This window comes from Eurosta solidaginis, chromosome 5, assembly GCF_040869045.1.
Source record: "Eurosta solidaginis isolate ZX-2024a chromosome 5, ASM4086904v1, whole genome shotgun sequence".
Lineage (NCBI taxonomy): Eukaryota > Metazoa > Arthropoda > Insecta > Diptera > Tephritidae > Eurosta > Eurosta solidaginis.
The window spans coordinates 249,769,028-249,793,865 of NC_090323.1; the positions used below are offsets into that span (position 1 = coordinate 249,769,028).

The following is a 24,838-nucleotide window of genomic DNA, read 5'->3' on the forward strand; positions in this document are numbered from 1 at the left end:
GAAAAAGCTTATTAAAATGTATGCAGATAGACCTAATTTAGGGCAGAACAATGGCTGCCGGGTCTGCTAGTATCATTATAAGCCGGCGTTAAGCTCACGAATTCTTAAATAATAAGTATAAATTGAACAAACCATTAAAATAAGAAAACATAAATACAGAATTAAGTGTAATGAAGAAAAATGTCAAATGCAAAAAAAAAAAAGTAAACCAAAGAACGTTCGGAAGTTTTAGTTGTATATCACGAAGCTGTCCGGTTTCTGAGCCAATGATAAGTAACGAAAAGCTAAATCGTGTCCCCCAGGTACTTTTAATGCCTAGAGCATAGTGTATGCAAAACTTCTCTTCTGTTCTAAATAACTAAAAAAATAGTTATTGTTTAAAAAAAGTTACGTGAAGAAAGTCGCATGTTTAGTCGGCTGCTGGCAACTCAGAAATGCACAAAAATAGAATCAGACAGGACATTACATCCAATAAGCATGATAAGATCTGCTAAACGAGTATGGCTATTAAATAAATAAGTATATGGCAAGGACACGAACGGTTTGAAACATCTTTTAACTTAATAGTGAGATAAACAGGAGTGTACATACTACAAAAAAAAGAAGTACCTACTCGTACAAGTTAAAATAATACTTACAAGTCAAGTCAGTAGTCAACTGAGCATGTCTGTGCCATGTAAGTAGCAAAGGCTCTTATAGTCGTTTGCCCCAGAACAATTGCACTCCATCCTTAAGTGTGACAAACATATGTTTTACTTACTTGTATACTCAACGGGATATGTTGCATGCAACATACAGGTGTATGGTAATGGTTTACTCTCAAACCAGCGTGAACACAAAGCTTGCAAATTGCATACCTTATACTTATACTAAAAGCCATTGTTAAACGACGCCTCTTAACACTCAAATATAATAATAGTGCAAAGATAAATTCCACTTTTGTTTCCACACTTTGTTCACTTTGATTTATTCTTTATTACACCTTTTTCCTCTCTCTTCTTTCTTCATTCCATGTTCATGATCTCAACTTTAAAACGTGCAACAGTTACTCTGCAGTCTTTTGGCATTGCTCGTCTCGAATTTGACTGGCATTTATACACATTGGCCCAAAGAGAAGGCACAACGGAAGGCATTCATTGAGACACGTCAGTGCATTGAGGCACGTTTACGCACGCAGCGGGAAAATCAGCAACAGGTGAGTGATTTAATAAAATGTTTTTGTATAAATAAAAACTTATGCATACAAGTTTACTTAAGCAAGTTTACCTACATATGTTTGATAAGTACATAACCACATGTTTGTGGAAACTTTCATGACAAGTTGTTACTTTGACTTTTCACTTATGTTTTCGTTCGTTACTTGTGAACACTGTAACACTGTCAGCTCGAATGTGGTTGGTTTTTTTGTTGTGTTTGTTGATGTGTACTGACAGATGAAAATTTTTTCCTATTTTACACATTCAACTTTTAGTAGTAAATTTTTTCCCACTGCTTTGTTAATGCGGAAGTTTTTCTATTCGGCAACATTTCGCATATTAATATAAATATATCCTCTGGCATATTTATAAATAAAAACAAGTAAGGAAGACTTAGTTCGGGTGTAACCGAACATAACATACTCAACTGCCAAATTACAGTTTGCAAAACTTTTAAATTACCTTCTTTTAAAGTGCTCCGTGCCACGCCCATTGTCAAAAATTTTAATTATTTTCTATTCTGCGTCATAAGGTTACCAAGTTTCATCGCTTTATGCGTTTTTGGTAATGAATTATTGCACTTTTTCCGTGTTTCAAAATTTTCGATATCGAAAAAGTGGGCGTGGTTATAGTCCGATTACGTTCATTTTAAATAGCGATCTGAGATGAGTGCCCAGGAACTTTCATACCAAATTTCATCAAATATCTCAAAATTTACTCAAGTTATCGTGTTCACGGACAGACGGACGGACGGGCGGGCATGGCTAAATTAAGTTCTTTTTTCGCCCAGGTCATTTTGATATATAGAAGTCTATATCTATCTCGATTAGCTTATGCCATTACGAGGTACCATTATGCGAACAAAACTAATATACTCGGTTTTCGATACCTACATAAATTCTAGCTACAGATAAGGACTAGTATGATAAGTGCCCCCAATTTTGTTCGTCGAGAGTCGACTCTCAATGTAGGTTCGCAAATCGACGTAGTGCTACATATACATCCAGTGCACCGTCGAAGTCATCTAACCAAAGGTTAGTAGTCTCCTCGTCTGAAGACCTTTAGCACTAGTAGCTCTTTCTGCTCTTTTTCACCTCTTTGCTTCCGTATTTTAATATCTCGTCGCATAACCCGTCATTTCCCTAAGTTATTTTTTTTTTTAGTCGAGGTGTTGCCATTCCATTTTGTCAAGGTTTATGTAATCAGACTGTTCTTCCTTGCTTTTTCACAATAAAGGAAAGTGTCCCCCTCCCCCATAACTGAAGCACAATGGTTACCATAATTGTTCTCCCTTTTCTACTTCTTCCTGTAGCGAAAGTGATATTTCTAATTCATCCAACCCCCTATTTCCGTGAGGATCTTTAGAACGACCATGCCTCGCCTAAAAGAGCGATAGTAGTAGCCATTTGAAGCCATAAGAAGTCTTCCCGAAGGCTTTAACTTGAGGTCATCCGAGTCTCACTTGCTTAATAAACACGATTGGGCATGAGTAGGCCATGAGTTTGACAATAGGGCTGGATAAGCTATAAATTACGCTGTCAACACCTTTAAATCCTGCCACTATCGTTACGACAGGATTTTTCCCTAGACTCGAAACCTTTCATTGCATGCCGGATTATTGACTCATGCCGTTCGGACTCGCTTATTTCTTCCAAGTAGGAGTCTTCACCTCGCGAAATTGGCTCCAAACACGCCATGTTGTTGCGTTGTGTCTCTTTTTTATATGTATGTAAGCAAATAGTTTTTTCATTCTCATCTGAAATCATTCACAGTGGCTGTACGTTATCTGTGACATGTCACGTCAACATCATCGTAGATTGCTTTGAGTGAGCAAATATCAGAGGCGATTACAAAAATCATCAGGTGCATCTTCTTTACTTCAAACTTTCATTCCACAGGATGTGTGCGCATCTTGAACAATCGTGATTTGCCTACTTTGATCTCGAAGCAAGGTATTTGGTTTGTCGATGCTTTAAATCAATCGTTTCGAGGAGCGACGAGACGATCGACTTCAAGCACTTGGCGGCTGTTAGTTTGCGCAGTCTATTATATTTTTCAACTATAGAAGAAAACAACCCATCATTGCTCACCTTTCCGGTTGAGACATTTCTATTTGAACATAAAATAAGTTATTATTCTTGTTGGCCGCATTCTCTTTTGGTAAACACTGTTTTCAAGAGCTTCGACTTGAAGTAGGTCACGTTTAGACTAGCGTTCTAAACCATGAACACAGGATTTAGGTGGCAAAGTCTCTGCCTCGCCACAACATTAGCAACAGGGATAGAGTTTTTTTCATATCACTGTGCTAGGTGTGGCTTGATCACTCTTGTTGGAATCCCCGATGGACCTATCCAGGATCAAGAATGGTCTTATTTGAAACTAAAGAGATTCTCTAAGCAACTACGGTGAAGCTTCATGGTGTCAGCCAAACCTAGACGAATTTCCACTCTTTAGAGACCAAACCATGTTTACATGTGACCAATTTGTATTGTTAGTAATTACGCAAAAAATGAGATAAAACTTTTGCTCATAGCAAAACCCATGACAATGTTTCTATATAAAATTCTATGCAAAGCTCCAATATTGTTTATACTTTTTCGGCCGTGTAGGCCGCTTTTTTGAATTTGCTGTCACATACAGTTCTATTCTTATATTCTTTGTTCTTCACCATGGTAATTGTCTGCCCTAACAAAGCCTTGATGTGGGGCCGCGGTAAATACAATACCTAAATATTTACAAACCACACATTGCGTGAAGGCATGGTCGTTCACTAGGAAAATAATCACATTGTGTGTTTATGGGATTGCCACTCTCATTTTGTTGAATACGAGCTCGGCTGGCTTGTTTGTAAATATGTACATGAACCTATATGCTCGCTAGAATTTTCCTATTAAAACTTTTCCCTTTACCTGGATAGCAGCTTACAATATTTATACATAATTATTACACACATATATAACCTGTTCCATGCACTTATGTGTACATATGTATTTATGTGGGTTACCTGCATGTAACCAACAGCTCGATGAACACAAATGAGCGGTTTCTACTACAATACATTTCACCGTCCGCTTTTAAAAGCACATCAATCCATGCCATTCACTATGTTCTCGCTAATGTTTTGTTTTTGCATCATGTCGCACTTTCATGTCAAACTAACTTTTGAAATTTGAATTCTAAAATTTATTTATATATACGCTAAATTGGATGAATTGTATGCACATACCAGCAGTGTGCTGTTTCCAGTTTATTTTAAGTCTTATTAATTTACGAAAATGTTTGGATGTCAAAGCGCTTAGGTGCTCGCCAAACAAAGATGAAGATATAAAAAGCGTAGAGCATTATCTATGCAATTGTACCATCCTGTTGAAGACCGGGAAGCGCTGTCTCCACAGACACTTCTTTGCGTGCATTGCGTAGCTGGAATCCGCAAATATAGACGAAATTCTGCGCCACATTAGGTAAACGTGCTGGTTTAGCTTCATGGGTGTAAGAACCACTTTCTAGAGAGAGGAAACAAGGGCTCCTTCGTGGTATCACAACCGACCACAATGGTCCACGTGAGTCTCCGCTTGGGCAGCTGGGGCGCCACTTTAACCGAACCTAACCTAGTTGCTCGTCTCTGCACATCTACCCTAAACGTCTCACATTTGATTTAGGCAAAGGCCCGGTAGCCGCAAATAAATGCTCAGCCATCTTATTTCCTCGAAACAAAAAGGACAAGAAGGGCTGTCTTGTATCCTGGCCATATTTATGAGCAAAAATAATTTAGGTGACCTGTCGGTAATCGCATTAGTTGTCTGCAGTCACTACTGTCCAATGAGATTGAAGGCATCACTACTTTTGACCACCTACAGCTTCCCGATTCTTTCCAGTTCCGATATAAGCATCAACATCGATAACACGCCCTATAGGCCTTCGGGGAGTGTCCTTATCGCTACAACAACAACAACAATAGCATTAATTCACTTCAGTGAGTAACAGTCAACCTGAATGCCTTTATCGAATTTTTGGTATTTTATTGTGGTGACTGTGAATGTGAGTGACTGCGATGCAAAGTGTCACGGCGTCATACATAATCTGGCCTTTAGTCCAATCTTGCTATGTTGTTTCTACATTTTAGCTAAAACCACTATTTAAAAAGGTCCTCAGCATTTACGTACTTTTGTTCAAAACCTTTTATTTTATAATGTACTTGAATAACAAAGAATCACATTTTCTTTGAACTAAAAACTCTAAGTAAATTGAAATAAATAAACCAATCGTTTTTAGGTGGAAATGTGCTTATTAAAGTGGAAAAGTAACTAAAACGGGTATTTAATTATTATTTATTCACTTGAATTTGTTGCTGTGCGTACCAGCGTCAAAAGGAGCCCTAAAAGTCCAACATTCCAAAAGTGGATATGGGTAAAACCTCAAAGACGAAAAGATGACAAATACACACAAAAGGGTACAAAGAAAAGAAAGAAATTGTTTTCAACATATCATCAAGCCGTATAATGTGTATATTACAAAAAAACAAAAAATAAAATAAAAGTTCCATTGGCGTGCACTTTTAAGTTAGCGCACGACCAAAAAAAGAACACAAAAAATTGAAGACAAGTAAAATCTTTTGAAAAAAAATTACCTAATGGAAGGGGGAAGCCCCTACTTAAACAAAAAAAAAACAAACAAAGTCTCAGAATTTCGGCTTGAAGCATGTAAGTTCATAAGAAGCCAAACACAGAAAAATGTTGATAAAACTTTTAAGAGTTACGGCAGACCTGTTTGTATATTAGGCTGGTCATAATAGCAGTAGAGCTACGGTTGCAAATAACTTAATATAGAGCCAGCTTTTTCGACGACGACAGAAATTTTCGCGAACAACAAGGATATTTTGCAGGGGCAGATCTTATTTATATCTGTAATCATTTGGGTATAACTTCGGGACTGCTATTTTGGGACCGTTTGGGCATCACATTCGGAAAAAACTTAGCTCGGGATTGTTTTCAGAATCAGTTCGGGAACAATTATGAATAGTTTAGGGTTATTCTGAAACAATTTGGGGACCTTTTCATTAGTTGTTTGTAAACTAATCGGGCTTTTCGGAATCATATCTTCAGGCAAATCCGGGACTGTTTCCTGTTTTTTGGCCTATCTACCGATAATACTGTTATCTGTATAATTTTATTGAAGACTACTTCGGCATCATTGCCGAACATTCTCTGGAATATTTCAACATTACTTCGACGTTGTTCTGAGAATCAATTCATAGCCATGCGCGAATGTTTTTGGAATTATTGCGGAGTTCCTTTTTGGTCTGATACAGGATCGTTTCGGGCCTATTTCTCTGTTTTATATACATGGTATAAGTTTGGAGTCGGCAGGAGACAATTCCGAAACCAATTCAGGTTTATTTCGGAATTGCCATATCACTATCATATGGGGAGGGTATCTGTTTTCAATATTGTTTAAATGATCATAACTATTTCGATAATTTCAGTATCATTCCCCAGTAAACATCATTCCATAACATTTTTCTCTCAAGGACACCCTAATGTGTATGCAAAAAAATATGAAATGCGCTTTTTACGTACACATAAAGTTTAGTCTTAAACTAAATATATTTTTCTACAATATAAATATTTTAATTTTAATTTTATTTATTTACTTGTTCGTCTTGTTTGCATTGCCGCAGGAACGTCTGTTGTTGTCGGTTCTACCACGTCACGTCGCAATGGAAATGAAAGATGACATCGCAGGGCAGCCACGTGATACGCAATTTCACAAAATCTATATACAACGACATGAAAATGTCAGGTGAGTTCTACAGAATTTGAAGTACGAGTCTACATCAACCCAAAGTATTAAAAGTAAAGAGTTATTAAAGAATTGTTTTGTTATTAGGGCTCGGTGCACTGCGACTTTTATTAAGATCTATTGTACTTGATTTTTCAGCCTATTACTCTATGTATATGTGCTTTTAATGTATTTAAGTACCTATTCAGGCTTGTCACTCCATATCACGTGTGGATAAAGAGTCACGATACCTAGATGGGAGAGTCTCTGCCTTGCCAGAGTCACGCTTACAAAAGTGTCAGATTTGTGTATCAAATAGATTTAACTTACTAAATTGATGTCGTAGACTATATAGTGTCCCAATTAATACCCAGTTAAAGTTTGTAGGCTCTCTCTGCTTAGATTGGTGAGCTTGGCTGATACTCTCGTTGCCATAAACAATTGGCTTTCCTTTGCCTTGAGTATTCAATCCATTGTTGTTTGAAGTGTTTTTTTTTCAGTTACCTATGGTTTTCCTAGTGTGTGCCGGTATTAGCCGAAAAACGGGCTCTGGAGCATAGAACACTACTTGGTTAGGAAGTCCGCCTAGTGATTACCTTCATGTCTCTAATGCCTATTCGAAAAAAAAAAATCATTTAGGACCCTATATGAATACATTTACCAATTTAAAAGTAATTATGTAGTTCTGCAAGGCACGTAAATCTGCGTTGCTACCTCTCATAATGAGGATTATCCCCGACACGTTAAGCCTCTTCTGTTGCATAGATTTTGCCTGAAAAATGGCGGGGTTTCACCTCATTCGTATCAATTTCTTGAAACTCGTCTCATAGATACCAGCTACCGTTTTTCTGTCATCAATTTTGGAACCATCGGTGAACCAGATTTCTGAGTAAGAATAGCTATTACATAGCGTCATTTCATTACTAAAGTAGCAATACGGGAAGAATTTTCTCATTACTTTCATATGTCCTGCATTGTTTCGGCTCTTCATCTTTGAGATATTTTGTAGTCTTAGTGCAAAAAGTGTTGCCTCTTTCTCTATCTGAAAAGGGAAGGGAAGTACTTTCATTAAGGCGGCCGCTTGGATACTTTCCATATCCGGGTAAAAGCACTAGGATAGTTTAGTAAGGATTGGTAACAGTCTTTTGTTATCACGCAGACTTTTTGTGATGCGCATGGCTTGTTGCATGCTTTTGGACATTGTTTTATCGTGTATTCCTGTGGTGAAGATTTCTAAGTCATCTGCATTCCCTTGTGTGCCAAATCCATTAGATTTTCGTCACTGAAGGATGTTATCTTTGACTAGGGACCTTAAGAAAGGAGAGAGTACACTCGCTTGAAGCATGGATGGCACTCAGTGTATGATTATTGGGCTTACATCCTTACCAATAATAGCATTTTCGATGGATTGAAGTGTTGTGTTATCGAAAACCCCTGACAATTCAATAAATACACATAGGGACTATATTTTTAGACTCCAAAGCCTGTTGAATAGCTTCTATGTGGATGCTCCTGCTTGATCGGTAAATTGATTCCTACACAGAGGAAGTTTGTTTAGGTTGACCACCCTAGTGTGCTGATCCAAAATTTTCTTCATACCCTTTAGGAGAAACAAACTAAGCCTAATTGATCAATATAATGAGGGCAGTTACTTGGCTTTCCCTAGCTTTGATATGAATTCTACCTTGACCTGTTTATAATGTGGCCTGGCAGTAGGGACAGCGTGAGTAAAAACTGAGGTAGCTTTACAAAGTATGGTATGCTGGCTTACCTGGACCACCTATAATAGACTTGTATTTAAAATGGGCGAAATCGACGAAAGCGACGTCCAATTTTCGATATCGAAAATTTTCAAAAATTGGAAAAATTCGATAAATCCTTATCAAAGACCGAACAATTAATGAAACTTGATGATTCGGTTTACTTCATGACGCAAAAAACAAAATTTAGTAAAAAGTTTAACAAATAGTTTAGCATGGATCTACTTTTAAAATTAATCAATATCTGTTAATGATATGTTGAAATCCGGCAAGGGGATTTCTTTAATACAGCTTTGCCTTCTAAAGCAGTTGTAGCCCCGTAAAATATGCTGCTACACGACATGAAAACACGACTAAGTGAAAACGACAGGAGGGCTCAAAAGCACCATAGATGGAACTAAATATCAAAAAAGTTACGTCTCCTCCGTATATGTATATGTGTTATTAAAAAATATTGCTAGGATTCTCTCAAAATAGGATTCAAATTAAAGGGCAGTATTTTAGAACTTTTTTTCGGCCCTTTCGACACACCCTAATATAAAATGGTACTATCATACATTTTAGTATTTTTGACGCAGCTCATATGATACTTTATCAAAGTGTTTTTCACTTAGTCTCTTGGACAATTACAACTTACACTACTATAAGTATCTGTCATCTCATTTGGTATACAACATTGCTCGTAAATATTTAGCATCATTATTTATGCTCCTAACCAGCAGCGTGTACACGCTTGTTGTACTCTGCTCACGTTTAAGTTTTTTCCACATTTCATGTAGTGAACAACAATTTTCTTACAATTTCCTTATTTCACACAATTTTATCTATGTATTTATGTAATATGTAACAGGTTAAGCTTTTATGTCCCTTAACACACACTTATACGACTTATGAACGGAGCGCGTCTGAAGAAAATCGCAAAGTAAATCACGTCAAGGTGATTACTGCCTGAATTGTTCTTTTCCTGTTCGCAATATTGCCACTTTGCACATAAAAAGAAAATATATGGTCGGAGAGAAAAAACTAAGAAAAAAATGTAGCAAAAGATAAAAAAAATTATAAAATCATGACTTGGGAATTTTTTGTCAAAAATTCGTCACACAATCATGTGCGCTAAATGGAAAGATGGCTCATTCATGTTTAATCTGCGTGCCATCAAGATTGAGCTTTTTTGAGGAGTTTTTTTCAGTTCCTTTTGCTTCCTTCATTAAAAGGAATTTTGATTGATTTTTGCTTTCAATTTAGCGAATGTGTTATTGCGATTTCGGTAAGTGTAAGGACTGATCTCTCTACGCCCTTAAATTAAGGCAGCGCAAAATTTTATTACCGCTACCATCGGAGGCAATGTTGCGTGACTGTCACTCGTATTGACTTTTAGCTTTTGGTTGTGTTTTCAGGTGTTTTCTACTTGTTCGACTGTCCAATTGAGACCTCTTTTTCTCCAAGCTACTTAGTATTCACAACCAGTTTTCCGCGCACTTAAAAAAATCTTTAAAGTAGTAAGAAATCCTGCAAATTATCTGACAGAATCAAGCAGAAAATGTGCGGCTTTTGAAATATTAATGCGTATACAAGCTCTCTTGCTCATACAAATTTCTTTCGAGAAGATGCTGCATTTAAGCATAACTGTATGCTGTCTAAAAATACACGTGTGTTCGAAAATTCTGTGACTATTATACAGTGCAGAAATTCACGCAAAATACCCGCAGGTTTATTTATTATTGAATTGAAGATACGATGAAGGCAAAAAGTAGTTTTCGCGGATTAAAAAAAAAAAAACAATTTTACAAATGGCCAATTTTTAATGCAATATAACCATTGCGCCTAAAAGCACACTTCAATAAAGTAGTATAACAAATGATATGCAAGCTGAACAATAAGAAGCGAAGACACATATGTTGTTGTTGTCTAGCAATCAGAGAGAATGAAATTCATTGGATTACCGAAATAGGTGTTGTACTTCACTACCGCGTTATACTTTTCTTGAACTTAAAGCTGGAGACATTGGTGCTTTATCGGTAACCTTATAACAGCTGATTCGACCAACTTTATGAGAATCAATGCAATCGATTATTGGTGCCGCTAAAGTCGTAACCCTATCGTAGCCAACCAATTGGTTTTTTGGTTTACCGTCGTAACGATAAACAGCTGATTACGTTAGGGATACGACATACGGCACCAATGACTCCCGCTTAAACCTGCAGACTTGTCAAATAGAAATCAGTCGTAGCATAGATAAGGAACAGAACCTGATCGTTTATTATTTAAGGAACCACCACGGTCGCTCCCATGGTGCGGTGTTGGCATGTTTGCTTCATACACCATATATACTGGGCTCAAAGCCCGGTAAAAACCTCAATAAAGTCTTTAAACAAAGTTATTTTTTTTAAATAAGGAAAGTTTTTCTAAGCAGGTTCGACAGTGGTTTCGCAAACAATGCCAACTGAAAAAATTAAAAAGTAGCACCTCGAAAATTGGAAGAAAAGCTCGGGCTTTACCTTTTTGGAGTTATATCACGCTTTGTATCTTTTGTTTAGACACTTTCGATTATCTCCTTTTCAGGCAGAACACGCTCGGATGGATTTGGCTTTAGTTATAAGAGTCTCTGATGTTGTGTGTGGCTGGTGCCCTTTCGACATATTCCAACCAGCAGAGCGCGAATTCGCCAATGTAGATATCGCTTACTAGCCTGCATGTGAAATTAAGTAGTTGAGTGACAAATCATGACGGAACCATGCACAGCAGTTTTTTCGCAAGACTTTTGCACACCCTGTTATCACTCTGTTATTACTTTACTCTTTCGACTTTTTTCTTACAACTTTTTTTTTTGTTTGTAGGACCAACACAACAACATTTACAGAAATATTACCCTGATAAGATAACATTCATTACATACAAATCGATAGATTGTGAAAAGGAAATGAATAACGTATAGATAACAATTCGATAACTCGTCGATAATAGTTGGTGTCAATGACTAACTGTATGTACTGTTAAGATACGAGCAAAGTTGATTAAATTTCTATAAAAAATCATATTTTTTCAATTACATATATATATTTTTTCGATAATAAGTCGATAACTTTTCGACAGCTCATCAATTTTTTTAGATAACTCATTGGTAACTTTTCGATAAGTAATCTTTATTGTTTGTTTTCGATAATAAGTTTGCAGCACTTCAATAACTATCCGATAACTCGTTTTTACCTCGTCGACAGAACTCCCACATACCTGTAACAAACCGATATATCATCCAAAAGAAATAGATATCACAGCCATAGCCCCTCATAAAAATTCGATAACTCGTCGCTAATTATTGTTAGCGATAACTAATCGTTAACACTTTGATAACACGATCGGTTCCGGTTGAGGTTTCCAAGCGTTCCTTTCCTCTCTACTCTTTTTCCTTTTTAATTGCTGACGTTTATACACCTAAAATTTGAAAGAACTCATGGAAAATAGTAGATTTGGTTAAGCTTTTGCTATTTTTACGGTTTTGCTCCGCGAAATTTGTGAAAAGCATGCGATATTTATACGTTAGCCAAAGTCAATTCTAAAACTTGTAAGGGAATTTTTTAAATTTTGAACATGGTTTAAGGAGTTTTAATTTCAACACGTATTTTTTGAGATTTTCTGGATCCACTTTCAGACAATGGTTATATAAATTTTGAGCGAACTTTTTATTTGCAAACATTTCCGATCTCCCATTTTAATATATTTCATTTCTTTGCTCTCATCCATAGCATACTTTTTGCGGACATATGCGGTTTCACTAGCCTCTCTGATCAATGCACTGCTGAAGAGTTGGTTCGCCTGCTCAACGAATTATTTGCGAGGTAATTTGAAACAAAAATCGAAGTTAATTTCTCTTTAAGGAACATCACGAAAACTTGTTTTAGTTACCTATGGTATGAGATTTTAATATTAATAGGAAGGGTACGTTCATCAAGCCTTTTATTTTCACTGCATTTCACTTTCAATTTATTTTATCACTTCAAGCCCACATAGTAAAATTTTCTAAAATACTGCCTTCCATACTTTTTCACTCGTTTGACCCGACCAAGAAAATCTAATTTCAATTGTTTTAGGCCCACCCTTGTCTACCATTTACCTCACCCAACATAAGTGATACATATCAAGTTTTCTTATATACGGTGTTTGATTTCTATCCCCATCATCTTGACAACAACACTTCAACGTTGGCGGTTGATGGGTTTCATAACATCGCTGTAATTTGAACTTATCAATCTTTAATTGCCATGACAATCTGTGTTCCGCTCTAAGCCCACATAAGTCGCGGTTAATCATAATAAATTTATGCACCATGTAACAACCGTAAATATTTAATATCGATCAATCATTTACATGCAAAATAATTAATAGCTGAACCATAACAGTACAAAAGCAACGATACATAATTAAATCGATTGTACTGAAACATAAATTGGCAACAGGTGCATGCATAAATAACGGAACTCATAAGCTGATTAATCTGCTTAATTCCAAAATTCAATAGAAATATAAAATGATTAATAGCATGGTGAATGAAACAAAATGCCGAAAGACAACAATCTTACTAAGAAAATGGGATGAAATAAGGAAAATTGTTTTTAAGTAAAATGCAAGTGTAACATGCGAATGTGTTACATTAGGGTGGTACCAATTTAAGAAAAGATAAACATATTAAACAACCAGCATTAAGAGGATCATAGTAAATTAATTTTTTGTAGTACTTAGGGGACTTAGGTCGATATTGATTTGTATACTGCACCCAAATTCCAACATTCGCTAAAGCTAAAACTTCATCGACAAAAATAGCTAAAGCAGTATCAAGTGCGTAGAAAAGTATGCAATATTAAGTAACATACGATTACAAAAAATAACAGCGTAACTGTAATACTCTTACTGTATTTTTGCATAGGACTAAGGCTGTTATTCCCTGTGACCATATGGTACTAATTGTTGCATATTTTTCAGCGCACTTGATTATAACAGCCTAACCCAATTGCTCTTCCTATATTTTTGGATAGGACTAAGGCTGTTATTCTCTGTGACCATATGGTGCTAAGTGTTGCATATTTTTCAGCGCACTTGATAATACAAGCCTCACTGTAATACCCTTCCTATATTTTTGCATAGGACTAAGGCTGTTATTCCCTGTGACCATATGGTACTAAGTGTTGCATATTTTTCAGCGCACCTGATAATAACAGCGTAACTCTAATACTCTTATTGTATTTTTGCATAAGACTAAGGCTGTGACCATATGGTACTAAGTGTTGCACAATTTTTTAGCGCATTTGATACTGTTATAGATATTTTTGACGATGGAGTTTTAGCGTAGGCGAAAGCTGCCCCCGAATTCCATCCTTGCTAACGCTAAAACTCGATCGCCAAAAATATATAAAACCGTAACAAGTGCACAGAAAAGTATGCAACGTTTAGTTGCAAATGATTAGAAAGAATAACAACAACCTAACTATAATACTTTTACATAGGACTTAGGCGGTTATTCCTCATGGCCTTATGGTACTAAATGTTGCATACTTTTCTGCGCACTTGGTACTGTTTTGGATAATTTTGGCGATTGAATTTTAGCGTTAACTAAGGCTGGAATTCGGGGCCTCGAATTTGGGGGCTGGCTATACTTGAAGCACTACCAAATATTGCATAATTTTAGGTTTATCTTATGCCTTTCTCTCATATTATGACAAATTTGACGTTTTCTCGATTTGCCAGTGGGCGCTTTCAGCGAACACGATTGTTGATCAATCGTTGAGTGACATTTTACTAAACGCACCGTAGAGTAATTTTGATCCACTCAACGGTTGGGATTTTACGCCAAACTACTCAGCATAAATTTCTTTCGCTACATTCACTCAATGTGTTAATTCGGCTTCTGAGAATTCTTTGACATTAAAATTGCTGGTTATGAATACAAATTTTTCTCCTAACGTTATAGTGGTGTATAAAAAAAAATATAAGAAATCCTTTTCTTTATAGTATAGGTCCTGGTTTTGATAGGGTTTTTCAGTTTGGCCGTTAAACAAACTTCTGGTAACACTGAGGATTTATTCGGTCTGTTCAATCTAACCCAACCAACGGGCCTACGGGGCTCTGTATTCTTGCAAAATAATGGTTTGCAAATAATTTGGTCTGCGGCCATAATTCACGGCATACAAGGCGTTTGTTCAAACGATATTCACCCCTATTCTGCATTTCGATTACGTTCCCGCTCTACGCTCCGCTTTAATCGAAGTTGGATATTCTGTACTACGACGGAATCGTAACGAGAAGAGGAAGAGCAAATGATTTTTCGAAATCAGCTGTTTGTACGGAAGGTGTGAACATTGGAACAAAATAAATGAAAGAAAATTTGCAAAAAACACTGAAAGACCTTTATTTTTTTTTCTCGGACGTTGTGGCAGCGCACTGCCCTTAAGTAGCCCGATAAAACCAGGCTAATCCTGTTATTTTTGTTTTTTTTTGTTTTTTTAATTCATACATAGTTTTATTTTATTTTTTATTTTTGTTTCTTTTTGTATCCTAATTCTTATTTATGTTTTATTTATAATTTCTACTTATTTTTTGTTACCGAGTCTTTGAGAGGCAGTGGTTTCTTAAGCGCCGAGATCTAAACCCGCTCAGCTACAGAGAAACTCATCAGCTGAGAAATATAGATTCACAAACTACAATAGATTAAAAGTATAAATATAATTTTTTAATTATTAAGAGAAGATAGAACCGTTTTTTCTATGGCAAAGAGCGAGTCCGAAATATCAATTATTCTCGAGTGAGAGTTATAATCTTCACACAAACATAGAAAAGGTTCGTGTAGTTGGAAATTGCTTCTGCATTGTTTAAGAATTATAGGTTTATAATGCCTTGAAACTCGGCATGGAACATTCAAGTTTACTTCGTTCAAAAGAAATGGGCTTGAAATCGGTCCATTTAAAAGTCTAGCCATAAATAGTACACCTAGCATTTCTCTACGACTTGCAAGGGTGGGAAGATTTATTAGTTTTAACCGATTAGTGTAAGGAGTAAGATTATACGGAGAGTACCATTGAAGATTTCTCAAGGCGAAAAGTAAAAACTGTTTTTGAATTGATTCTAGTCTATCCACATAAACTTGATAACGTGGATTCAAAATTACCGATCCATATTCTAATATCGGCCTCACCAATGATGTAAAAAGGGTTTTTGTAACGTAAGGATCACTAAACTCTTTTGCCCATCTTTTCACAAATGCTAAATCTTCTCTTGCTTTATTGACTGTGGCATTGATATGAGAGTTGAAACTAAGTTTGCAATTCATTGTAACTCCCAAGTCGACAAAAACATCAACGCTTTCTAGAGTTTGGCCATTTATTGTGTAAGAAGCTGGATGTACGTTCCCACGTGAAAAACACATGAATTTACATTTTTCTATGTTGAGAAGCATAAAATTCGCATTACACCAAGTAACTAAACAATTTAAATCCGCCTGGAGTACAGAACGTTCTTCAACCGACGCGTATGACTTAAAAAGTTTTACGTCGTCGGCATGCCTTAAAATTTTAGAATATTTCATAGTTGTGGAAACATCGTTTATAAAGATCAAAAACAGAATAGGACCGAGATGGCTGCCCTGAGGCACACCGGAGGGAACATCGATGACATTCGAACAAATGTTTTTAAAAATGACTCTTTGAGTTCTATTGCAAAGATAGGAGGAGATCCAGTGAGTTAGGCCAGGTTGAAAGCCAAGCAATTCGAGTTTATAAACAAGTAATGAGTGGCGTACTTTGTCGAATGCTTTGCTGAAATCAGTGTATATAACGTCGGTATGATGATTGTTTCTAAACCCATTAAAGACGTGAGTTGTAAATTCAAGCAAATTGGTTGTGGTTGATTTGGCTCTACAAAAGCCATGCTGAGAACTATCTATCAATGTAGAAATCGAAAATGTAAGGTGATTAGTAACGATTGCTTTGAAAAGCTTAGGGATAGCGGAGAGCTTTGCTATTCCACGATAGTTTTCAACAGACGACTTGCTTCCCTTTTTATGGAGTGGGATAAGAAAAGATTCCTTCCAAGCCGTCGGGAAAATGCCATTTTTTAAAGAGAGGTTAAACAGCTCAGTAAGGGGCTGGTAAATGTATTCCGCACATTTTTTAAGAAAACATGTTGGGATCAAATCGGGACCATATTTGAACGATTCTTTTAGGGTCTTTAGATGTAGTAGAACATCTTCAGGCAACAAATGTGGGGCATATATTGAGTTACTAGAATGGAGCTCATACGGATAATTTGTAGGTGATGAATTAACTACAGCAGAGTAATTAGAGTGAAAGAATTCAGCGAAGAAGTTTGCAATCTCTTGATCGTAGCTGGAAATGCTATTTCTAAACTTCATGGCAGAAGGAAACCCGTTAGTTCTGCGTTTAGAATTTACTAAATCATAAAAAGACTTGTGGTTGCAAATAATGTTTCTTTTAATTTTACATATGTAAGCTTTATAACACTTTTTATTAAGTTCAAAATACTTATGACGGAAAATAGCATACTGTGCATAATCAGAATGTAAACCGGTTCCTTATATAATTTGAATAAACGTGATTTCTTATTTTTTAAAGCTTGGCGTGGATAATAACGCCATTTTGTACAAAAAAAAGCAATAGAATATATTACCGCAGTGTTATAGTTTTTTGAGTGAAGTGCTTTCATAATTGTAAGTGTGTTTTTGTCGTTCTTTTGGCCAATTCCCTGCCGTGGCCACCAAGTTTTGTTAAAACGGATTCCTGCAAGAATATAATTGACATTTTCTGAATTTTTTCGATGCTAATTTCATTGCACTGGCCTAAAATACTTTATGAAGATTTATTTATTCTTTCCGCAAGCATTGTTTACGTTTTCGCTTCACCTTCCTCTACTCCGGCAGCTTGTTTTGACATATAACTGCACCCAACGAACAGGTACAAATTATAGCTGTCTATTATACTGGAATCAATAGCCTCGGCATTATTTGTGAAGTTGGAAAGCAACGTATACGAAAATGGCTAGGCGAGAATGGAAAGGCAAATATTGCGAAATCTATGTAATCCATTTGAGATGAGTGACGAATTGTAAGAAATTCAATTTAAAAGTGGTAAAGTTTAATGACTTATTTTCTTATTTAGGTTCAAAAAAAACTTTCGACTTAATAAGGCTGCTTTCAAATATGTGCGGGGAAAATACGTCCAAGGACTTCGGCATTGATATGTTTTTTGACCTGGAAACATATAAAAAACAATCATCATCAAGCCTTCTATGTTTCTTAATAAGTTTTACTTACGTTTTTGTTAAAATTCTGTTATAAATTAATAAAAAAATAGAAAGAAAAAAATTTTCCGCCAACTAATTTGCAACTTAGGAAAACGGAACTACGATCGGAATGCAGAATAAACAAAATCGAATGATTCGAAATTGGATCGAAAGAGATTGGAACACAGAATACCAAAATTGCCAAATCGAAAAAATTCCAATCCAAGTCGAAATGCAGAATAGGGCTGATTAGCATCGTGGAGCAGTGGTGTGGTAGAAGGCCGGCTTATTGAATTGCATAAATAAAATGTAAAGGCAAGGTGAACGGTTTGCCTGCCAGAGACCCATTTTGAAAGTTAGCTTTGTTTTTGGGTTTTTGCATAGTCCTGATAAAAAATCTTCCTCGGTAAAATGCTTTACAGTCACGGGGTTCCCAATCATTTTCATGCCAAATTATGACTTTTTATATTCTTTATTCATTTTTTTTTTAAGCCAAGTATAATATTATTTCCTGAAAACAGAGCTTTATATTTTCAGTCAGATAATACCAGCTATCCCAAGTCAATAAAAGTGTAATTGGTTGCAAGAGAGTAACCGATTCAAAAGCTCTTATTTATGTTTATGGTTCAGAATAAGTAGCCGTTCCAAAAATGTGAACGGCTTTGGAAAACGAAACGGCTGCAAAGAAAACTCACCGATCTAGAAAAGTAACAGGTTTGAGAAAGGTGACCGGTTTCGGAAAGCAAGGTGGAGGAAAAAGGTTTCAGAAAATAAACCGGTTCGAGAAAGGTAACCGGTCCATGCGATATAACGGGATCCAAAAAAGTAACCAGTACCAGAGAAAAGCAACAATAAGACGGTTTTCAAAAATTAATCGTTTTTATAAGTATCCAGCTCCAAAAATGTAATCGTTAAAAAAAAAAAACAGTTTCAAAAAGTACCCGGTTCCAAAAAAGATATTGTATTGCAGTATCCACTTCTAAGAAGGTAACCTTTTTAAATAAGTAACCGTTTTAAAAAGTACACACATCATAGAAAGGAACTGGTTCCGAGAAATAAGTGGTAGCAAAAAAGGCACCGTTCTAAAAAACAGTTACCGTCTTCAAAAAGGTATTCTGTATGTACGTAAATAGTCGGTCTAAGGACTAAATCGGTATAAAAGAAAAAAGCCGGTGGGAAAGAAAGAGACCGTCATAAAAAAGTGACCGGTTCAGTTAAAGTAATCGCTTCCAAAAAAGTGAAAAACAAGTAATATAACTGCAAAATATGACCGAGTAATTTAGTTTTCGAAAAAAAAATTTAACTTGTTTTAATCTGACTGAAACATACAAAATTCAAAGGTTTACTGAAGTTTTGTTACAAAAACGTTTGCAATCCAAAAAATTTTTTTTTTTCAACTTTTTATAAAAATCATATTTGGTCCTTACCCTCGAAGTATTTGATGGTCTTACAACTTTATTTATTTTTTTGCATTTTTTTAATTTATATAAGTTCCAGTGCAAAGAGTACCACCCTAATATTTATTTAAAAAAATTCTTCGCTTCTTTTTTTCCAAAATTCATAGATTTGATCGATTAGCGGCTGAGCATCATTGCCTGCGAATAAAACTTTTAGGTGATTGTTATTATTGTGTATCGGGTTTGCCAGAACCACGACCAGATCACGCACATTGCGCTGTTGAAATGGGTTTGGATATGATTGATGCTATTGCGTAAGTAACAAAGAAACAAGTTATTTGTTGGTAGCATGGGTATTTGGCCTCAACAAAGAAAAATTTAAATGAGAAGAAGATGCAGAGTCATAATAACAAAAATTTGCTTATACATTTTTTCGCAATCATATTATATTAAGTTTAATATCTACTTTATGCTTTTGTTAACTTTTTATTAAAAAAAAAATGCCCAAAAAAAGACATAGTGATAAAATATAGCATACATTTAGGCTATTGAACATGTTTTAGCACTTAAGTCAAGCGTATTTGCTTTTAAATACACAATTCATATTTATGTATGTACTTTGTGTATGTTTTTTTTTTTTTTTGATCAAAATCTATTTTGTGCTTTCATCGTAATCATAACCTTTCACCTTGTGACATTTACTTACTTACGTTTTTCGTTTCCAAACGCCAACCAATATTTAGGCTTGTACGCGAAGTGATGGCTGTCAATGTAAATATGCGTGTCGGTATTCACACCGGACGTGTGCACTGTGGTGTACTTGGCTTAGTCAAGTGGCAATTTGATGTGTGGTCGAATGATGTGACATTGGCTAACCACATGGAAAGTGGCGGCATACCCGGGTAAGTGTTTAATGGTGTGTGTATAATGGATATGTTTTTGGGGTTGATTGTGAGTATGTGTGTGTGTATTTATGTGTGCTTTTGGAGTTCGTACATATAACTTAAATAATTATGTATGTATGTTATTATTGAGGTGATATTCTCTATTGACATGCATGCAAATCGAAATGTGTGGCCTCCTGCCATTTGATCGGTTGATTTGACTTCTTGTCAAATTAAAATTATGTACGTAAATATCAAGAACCATTGAAGTGCAGCAAAACTTAACAATTTTACTTCTTTCTTTTCATTTGTACTTTACTACTCTAAATTTAAACCTGGGCAAATCCATGCATACATTTATAAGAACTTGTACATGTCCATCAAATCTATCTAAACTGACAGCTATTAAAAGTGTTTATAAAAATAGTTCACATGAAATCTTTACATGACTTGACATACTGACTTAACAAAATTGGCGCCTATTACATATTCGTTTAAGTATTACACCAATCATAAATATTTTCGCACGCTCGCTTTACCTTATTCTCACATTGATTGATTTTCGCTTCAAATCCACTAGGGTAATTCATGCAATCGGAAACCATTAAGTATATTCGAATAATTCGCTATATCGGAGAGAATAACCTTTTGAGTGATTTTAGTTAGCGTTTTCCATGTAACAACCTTATTACTACTGCAATTAACTGGAGGTAAAAAATTTATTCAAGTATATGGGTGCTGATTGGATGAAATGTGCTTTTCCAGGTGAATTTGTATATGGGTGTCATTGTGGAAGTATGGGGTCCACAATGGTTCGTTATAAAAGTTTGAAATGTTATAAATGTACTAACGGGGTTCCAACACTTTCCTTGTGAGGAGCTAAAAAAACAAAATCTGCATCCCGGAACGGAGAGAAATTGGGGTTTCCTTATGTTTTTAAAGGTGATTTTTGAATTTCACGCTTGTGTTCAGTTACACATACTCGTCTCGTGAGAAGAGAAACTCCATAGTGAGGTGTTATCACGCCGCTTCTTTGAGTTATCGCACTAAACGAGATCCTACTAAAGCTCACTTTGAGTAAACTGCTAGGGATTGAACGACTTGGAGGCTTACTTCTGCGTAGTCAAAAGCGGCCGTAACGTAAACCACAGTGAGGCGCGGCTCATACTGTCTATTTACAAGAACAAAGTACCACAGTTACGACTGCCCCCTCCTAATGGTAGTGCCCTCACATACGCTCTCAGAGTAAAGTATATGGGCATCGAGGCAGACAGAAAGATTAGATTGAAATGTAATATCGAACGTTGGGTTGAAAATCATATGATCGTCAGCAGATACTGGCAGCTAAAACAAAAAACTCGTTATGTTGCTACATACGGTCGTTGTTAGATCAATACTAACATACAGCTATAGTTGGGCCAAAGCCAAACAGTATAATATTAAAAAGATAAATAGACTGAGGCCAGCAGCCTTCGAAGAGCTAACAGGTGTACATAAGACGTGTCCGAGCAATAATACCTCTGGACGTCCACATAGATGAAGCTGCAACATGTTGTGCAGTAGTATTTCGTGAGTCTCACTGTTGCATCTCGAGGCAGTGGTAACCTCAGAAGGCTTTCCGGAGCTGCTGCGTCATCGTTACAATAACTATGTTATAATAAGTGTCATACGGAGAAATTCCCTTCATTATGTGAGTGGAGAAGGGACCTGGTGCAAAGGAAAGGCGCAGTTTCGCCTTACGCCCACAGAGGAAAAATGGACTATGACGTGGATGCTGGCAACTTCATCGAGCCCCTTAAAGTGCTGCCGTCAGCTCGTCTTCCCTACTCGGCTAATATCTTCTAAGCGGAATTTCTGAATATAGAGAGGGTCTGTATGCGCCTGTCGGAGGACTCGGTAAGAGGGCGCAAGGAATGAATTTACACAGATAGCCAAGCAGCGCTCATGGCGCTTATCCCCCTTCCCATCACTTCCTCTAAAGCCATCCCAGGGGTCAACAGCAATTCGACAAGGCTTCTCATCAAGAATCGTATAATCGACCTTCAAAACTTTGTTTGCAGCTGTCATGAAGCAGCAGTTTAAGCAATCTTCTAAACTTTTTGTCGTGTATCGCTGCTCACACAGGACTCTACCTAGATTAAGAAGATGTACGTAATGTCGGTTTTCTTTCAGAGCTTTCAGGACTAATTCGGAGTTAATTTTGGGGCAACTTCAATATCACCTTACAACCATTCCTGGATAATTTCGGGAGTTTAAAGGGTTTTCTTTTAGCATAACTACGAGAGCATGAAGTTGTCACTACGTCAAATTTCAAATGTTTACAATATTAACGATATTGAGACTATGACCATTTGGCTCGCTGAAATGGTCATTATGTCAATTCCTATTTACTCAAGCAGCCAAAGGTGAATTAGTCTGCTTCATACTCGCATGTTTTACAATGTGAACGACATGTGAATGTATTGCTACTTCGCATTATCTCTTATTTCCGAAAGTCGAATTAAAAATACTATTATTTCAGAGCAATTAAAATTGTGAGTATTATTTGAATGTCAAGGTTTTCAAGGATCTTAAGATATGAAGTTTTTGGAATTCAAATACATACATTCATAAATGTTTTCCGCAAAAATAGTATGAGCCACATCTGATTAAAAAATATCCAATTAGGCCAATAAGTTCAACTTAAACTACTTAAACGGCCACGAAGCCAGATTTGAAGAAGTCATAAAGTCATTTGAACTTTAGGCCACTTCAAGTGGTCAGAAGATCAATTGACCTTATGTCACTTCACAAGACTCGATGATATTTTGGTAAAATTATCAGTGATGAATTCATACTTCCGTAAGAGCTGGATTAGTAGTACTGAGTTGCTGATCCCATGTCTACACTCAGAAAAAAGCACTTACCTAAAATGAGGAAATCACTTCCTAAAAAAAATTTCTATAGATTGAAGAAATATTCTACGAATTGAGTAAAATTTTTCTATTTCTTTACAAAACGTGCAATTAATTTGAGGAGAGATTTATCTTTGTTTCTGAAAACCGAAATATAATGCTGCCACCCTTTCTAAATATGTTAACGAACTTTGGTAGTGTTTTTGTACGCATATGCCTTTGCGCTTAAATTTCGCATGGAGAGATTTGAGCGCTTATCTCTTCATACAAAGCTTAGGCGCAAACGCATATGCGCGTAATAAAAGCACGACCGCATTTCGCCCACTTGCATGGATTTTTCTTCAAAAATATAATTTCTGATACATGTTGCTTTTAATTACCAGCATTTATCTTAGCTGTCACGCAGCGCGCCACAAAAGTTTTATTAGACATCGCCTCAACCGTCTCCAATGTGATCGATTAGTGGTGCCATAACCTTAAACAGCTTAAACGACGCCTCATTTCGTGTTTTTGCAAATATCTCAAGTAAAGTATTACTCATTTTGAAAAATATTTTCTCAAAATACCGGAGAAATAGAACTCATTCATAGGATTTTTTTCTCCAAACTGAGCAATTTTTAGTATTTTTGAGTAAAATATTAGTCATTTTAAAGAAAAAAATTCTAAAAATTCAATACAAATATTTTCATATTATAAGAAAGCCTCTTCTCTTTCTTAGGATAATCCCTATTCCTTTTGAAGAAATGCGTTTCAATAAAACAAATACTATTTTCCTATTTTTAACTAATTTATTATTAATTTTAAAGAAAATACTTTCATAAATTCTATACAGTTATTTCCTTAATTTATGAACACATTTTTTCTTTCCTTAGATAATTTTCCTAAAACCGTAGAAAAAAATATCATTTTTAAGAAAATTACTTACCTTGATTCAGGAGAACTTTTCAATGGCGCAAAATCATACCTGTTTTTTCTTATGATAGCACTTTTCCTCAGTTTTAGGAAATTTTTTTTTGAGTGTACAAGTGGTGACTTGAAAATTTATATACTCAACGAGCTGGACCCGTGCGCATCTTGCGCAACAAATATAAAAGTCTCATATCAAATATCAACAGAAATCAGCTTTTCTATCTATCAAACATCTATAAACTTACATGCGCTTGCGCTGCCATCTGGCGAATGTTAGGAACTGCCGGTAATGCAGTGTTAGTTCTTATCAAATATTCATAATAATGCCATAATGCAAATAGATTTCTTTGTGGGCTCACAATCGTTTATTTTCAACAAATTATTTTAATAAAATATATCTAAACAAAAGCTAATAATGCCCAAACCTCGCTAATAGCACGAATCCCTATCTTTACAACCAAAACTTTATTTATAGATTTGAAAGATTAAGAGCGAAAAAGGACCTGTACATACAAGCAACACTTAGAAATAATATATAAGATAGTACGGAAGAACTTTCAGAGAACAAGTTTGGAGCTAAAAGGGTAGTACTTAGTACTTGAGTAAACTTCAAAGCAGAACCTGTATTTTGTCACTGTCGGTATTTCACACAGGGTACGTACTACACCACAGATTTGAGAACGAGCTCGTACAAAATCTAATTAAATTATTATTAAAAAAGTTTGTTTAAAGCTT

The 24,838-nt window shown here is 35.9% G+C and overlaps 1 protein-coding gene across 1 annotated transcript in view; it reads left to right on the forward strand.

The window, feature by feature from the left end:
• The window catches only part of LOC137253159 (uncharacterized), a 317,974-nt gene that overhangs the window by 179,539 nt on the left and 113,597 nt on the right, over positions 1-24,838 (forward strand). Inside the window, exons 11-15 of the mRNA XM_067789611.1 lie at positions 1,046-1,195; positions 6,874-6,995; positions 12,478-12,570; positions 19,584-19,730; positions 20,160-20,318. Of these exons, the coding sequence (XP_067645712.1) occupies positions 1,046-1,195; positions 6,874-6,995; positions 12,478-12,570; positions 19,584-19,730; positions 20,160-20,318 (671 nt within the window). The remainder of the gene's footprint in view (positions 1-1,045; positions 1,196-6,873; positions 6,996-12,477; positions 12,571-19,583; positions 19,731-20,159; positions 20,319-24,838) is intronic.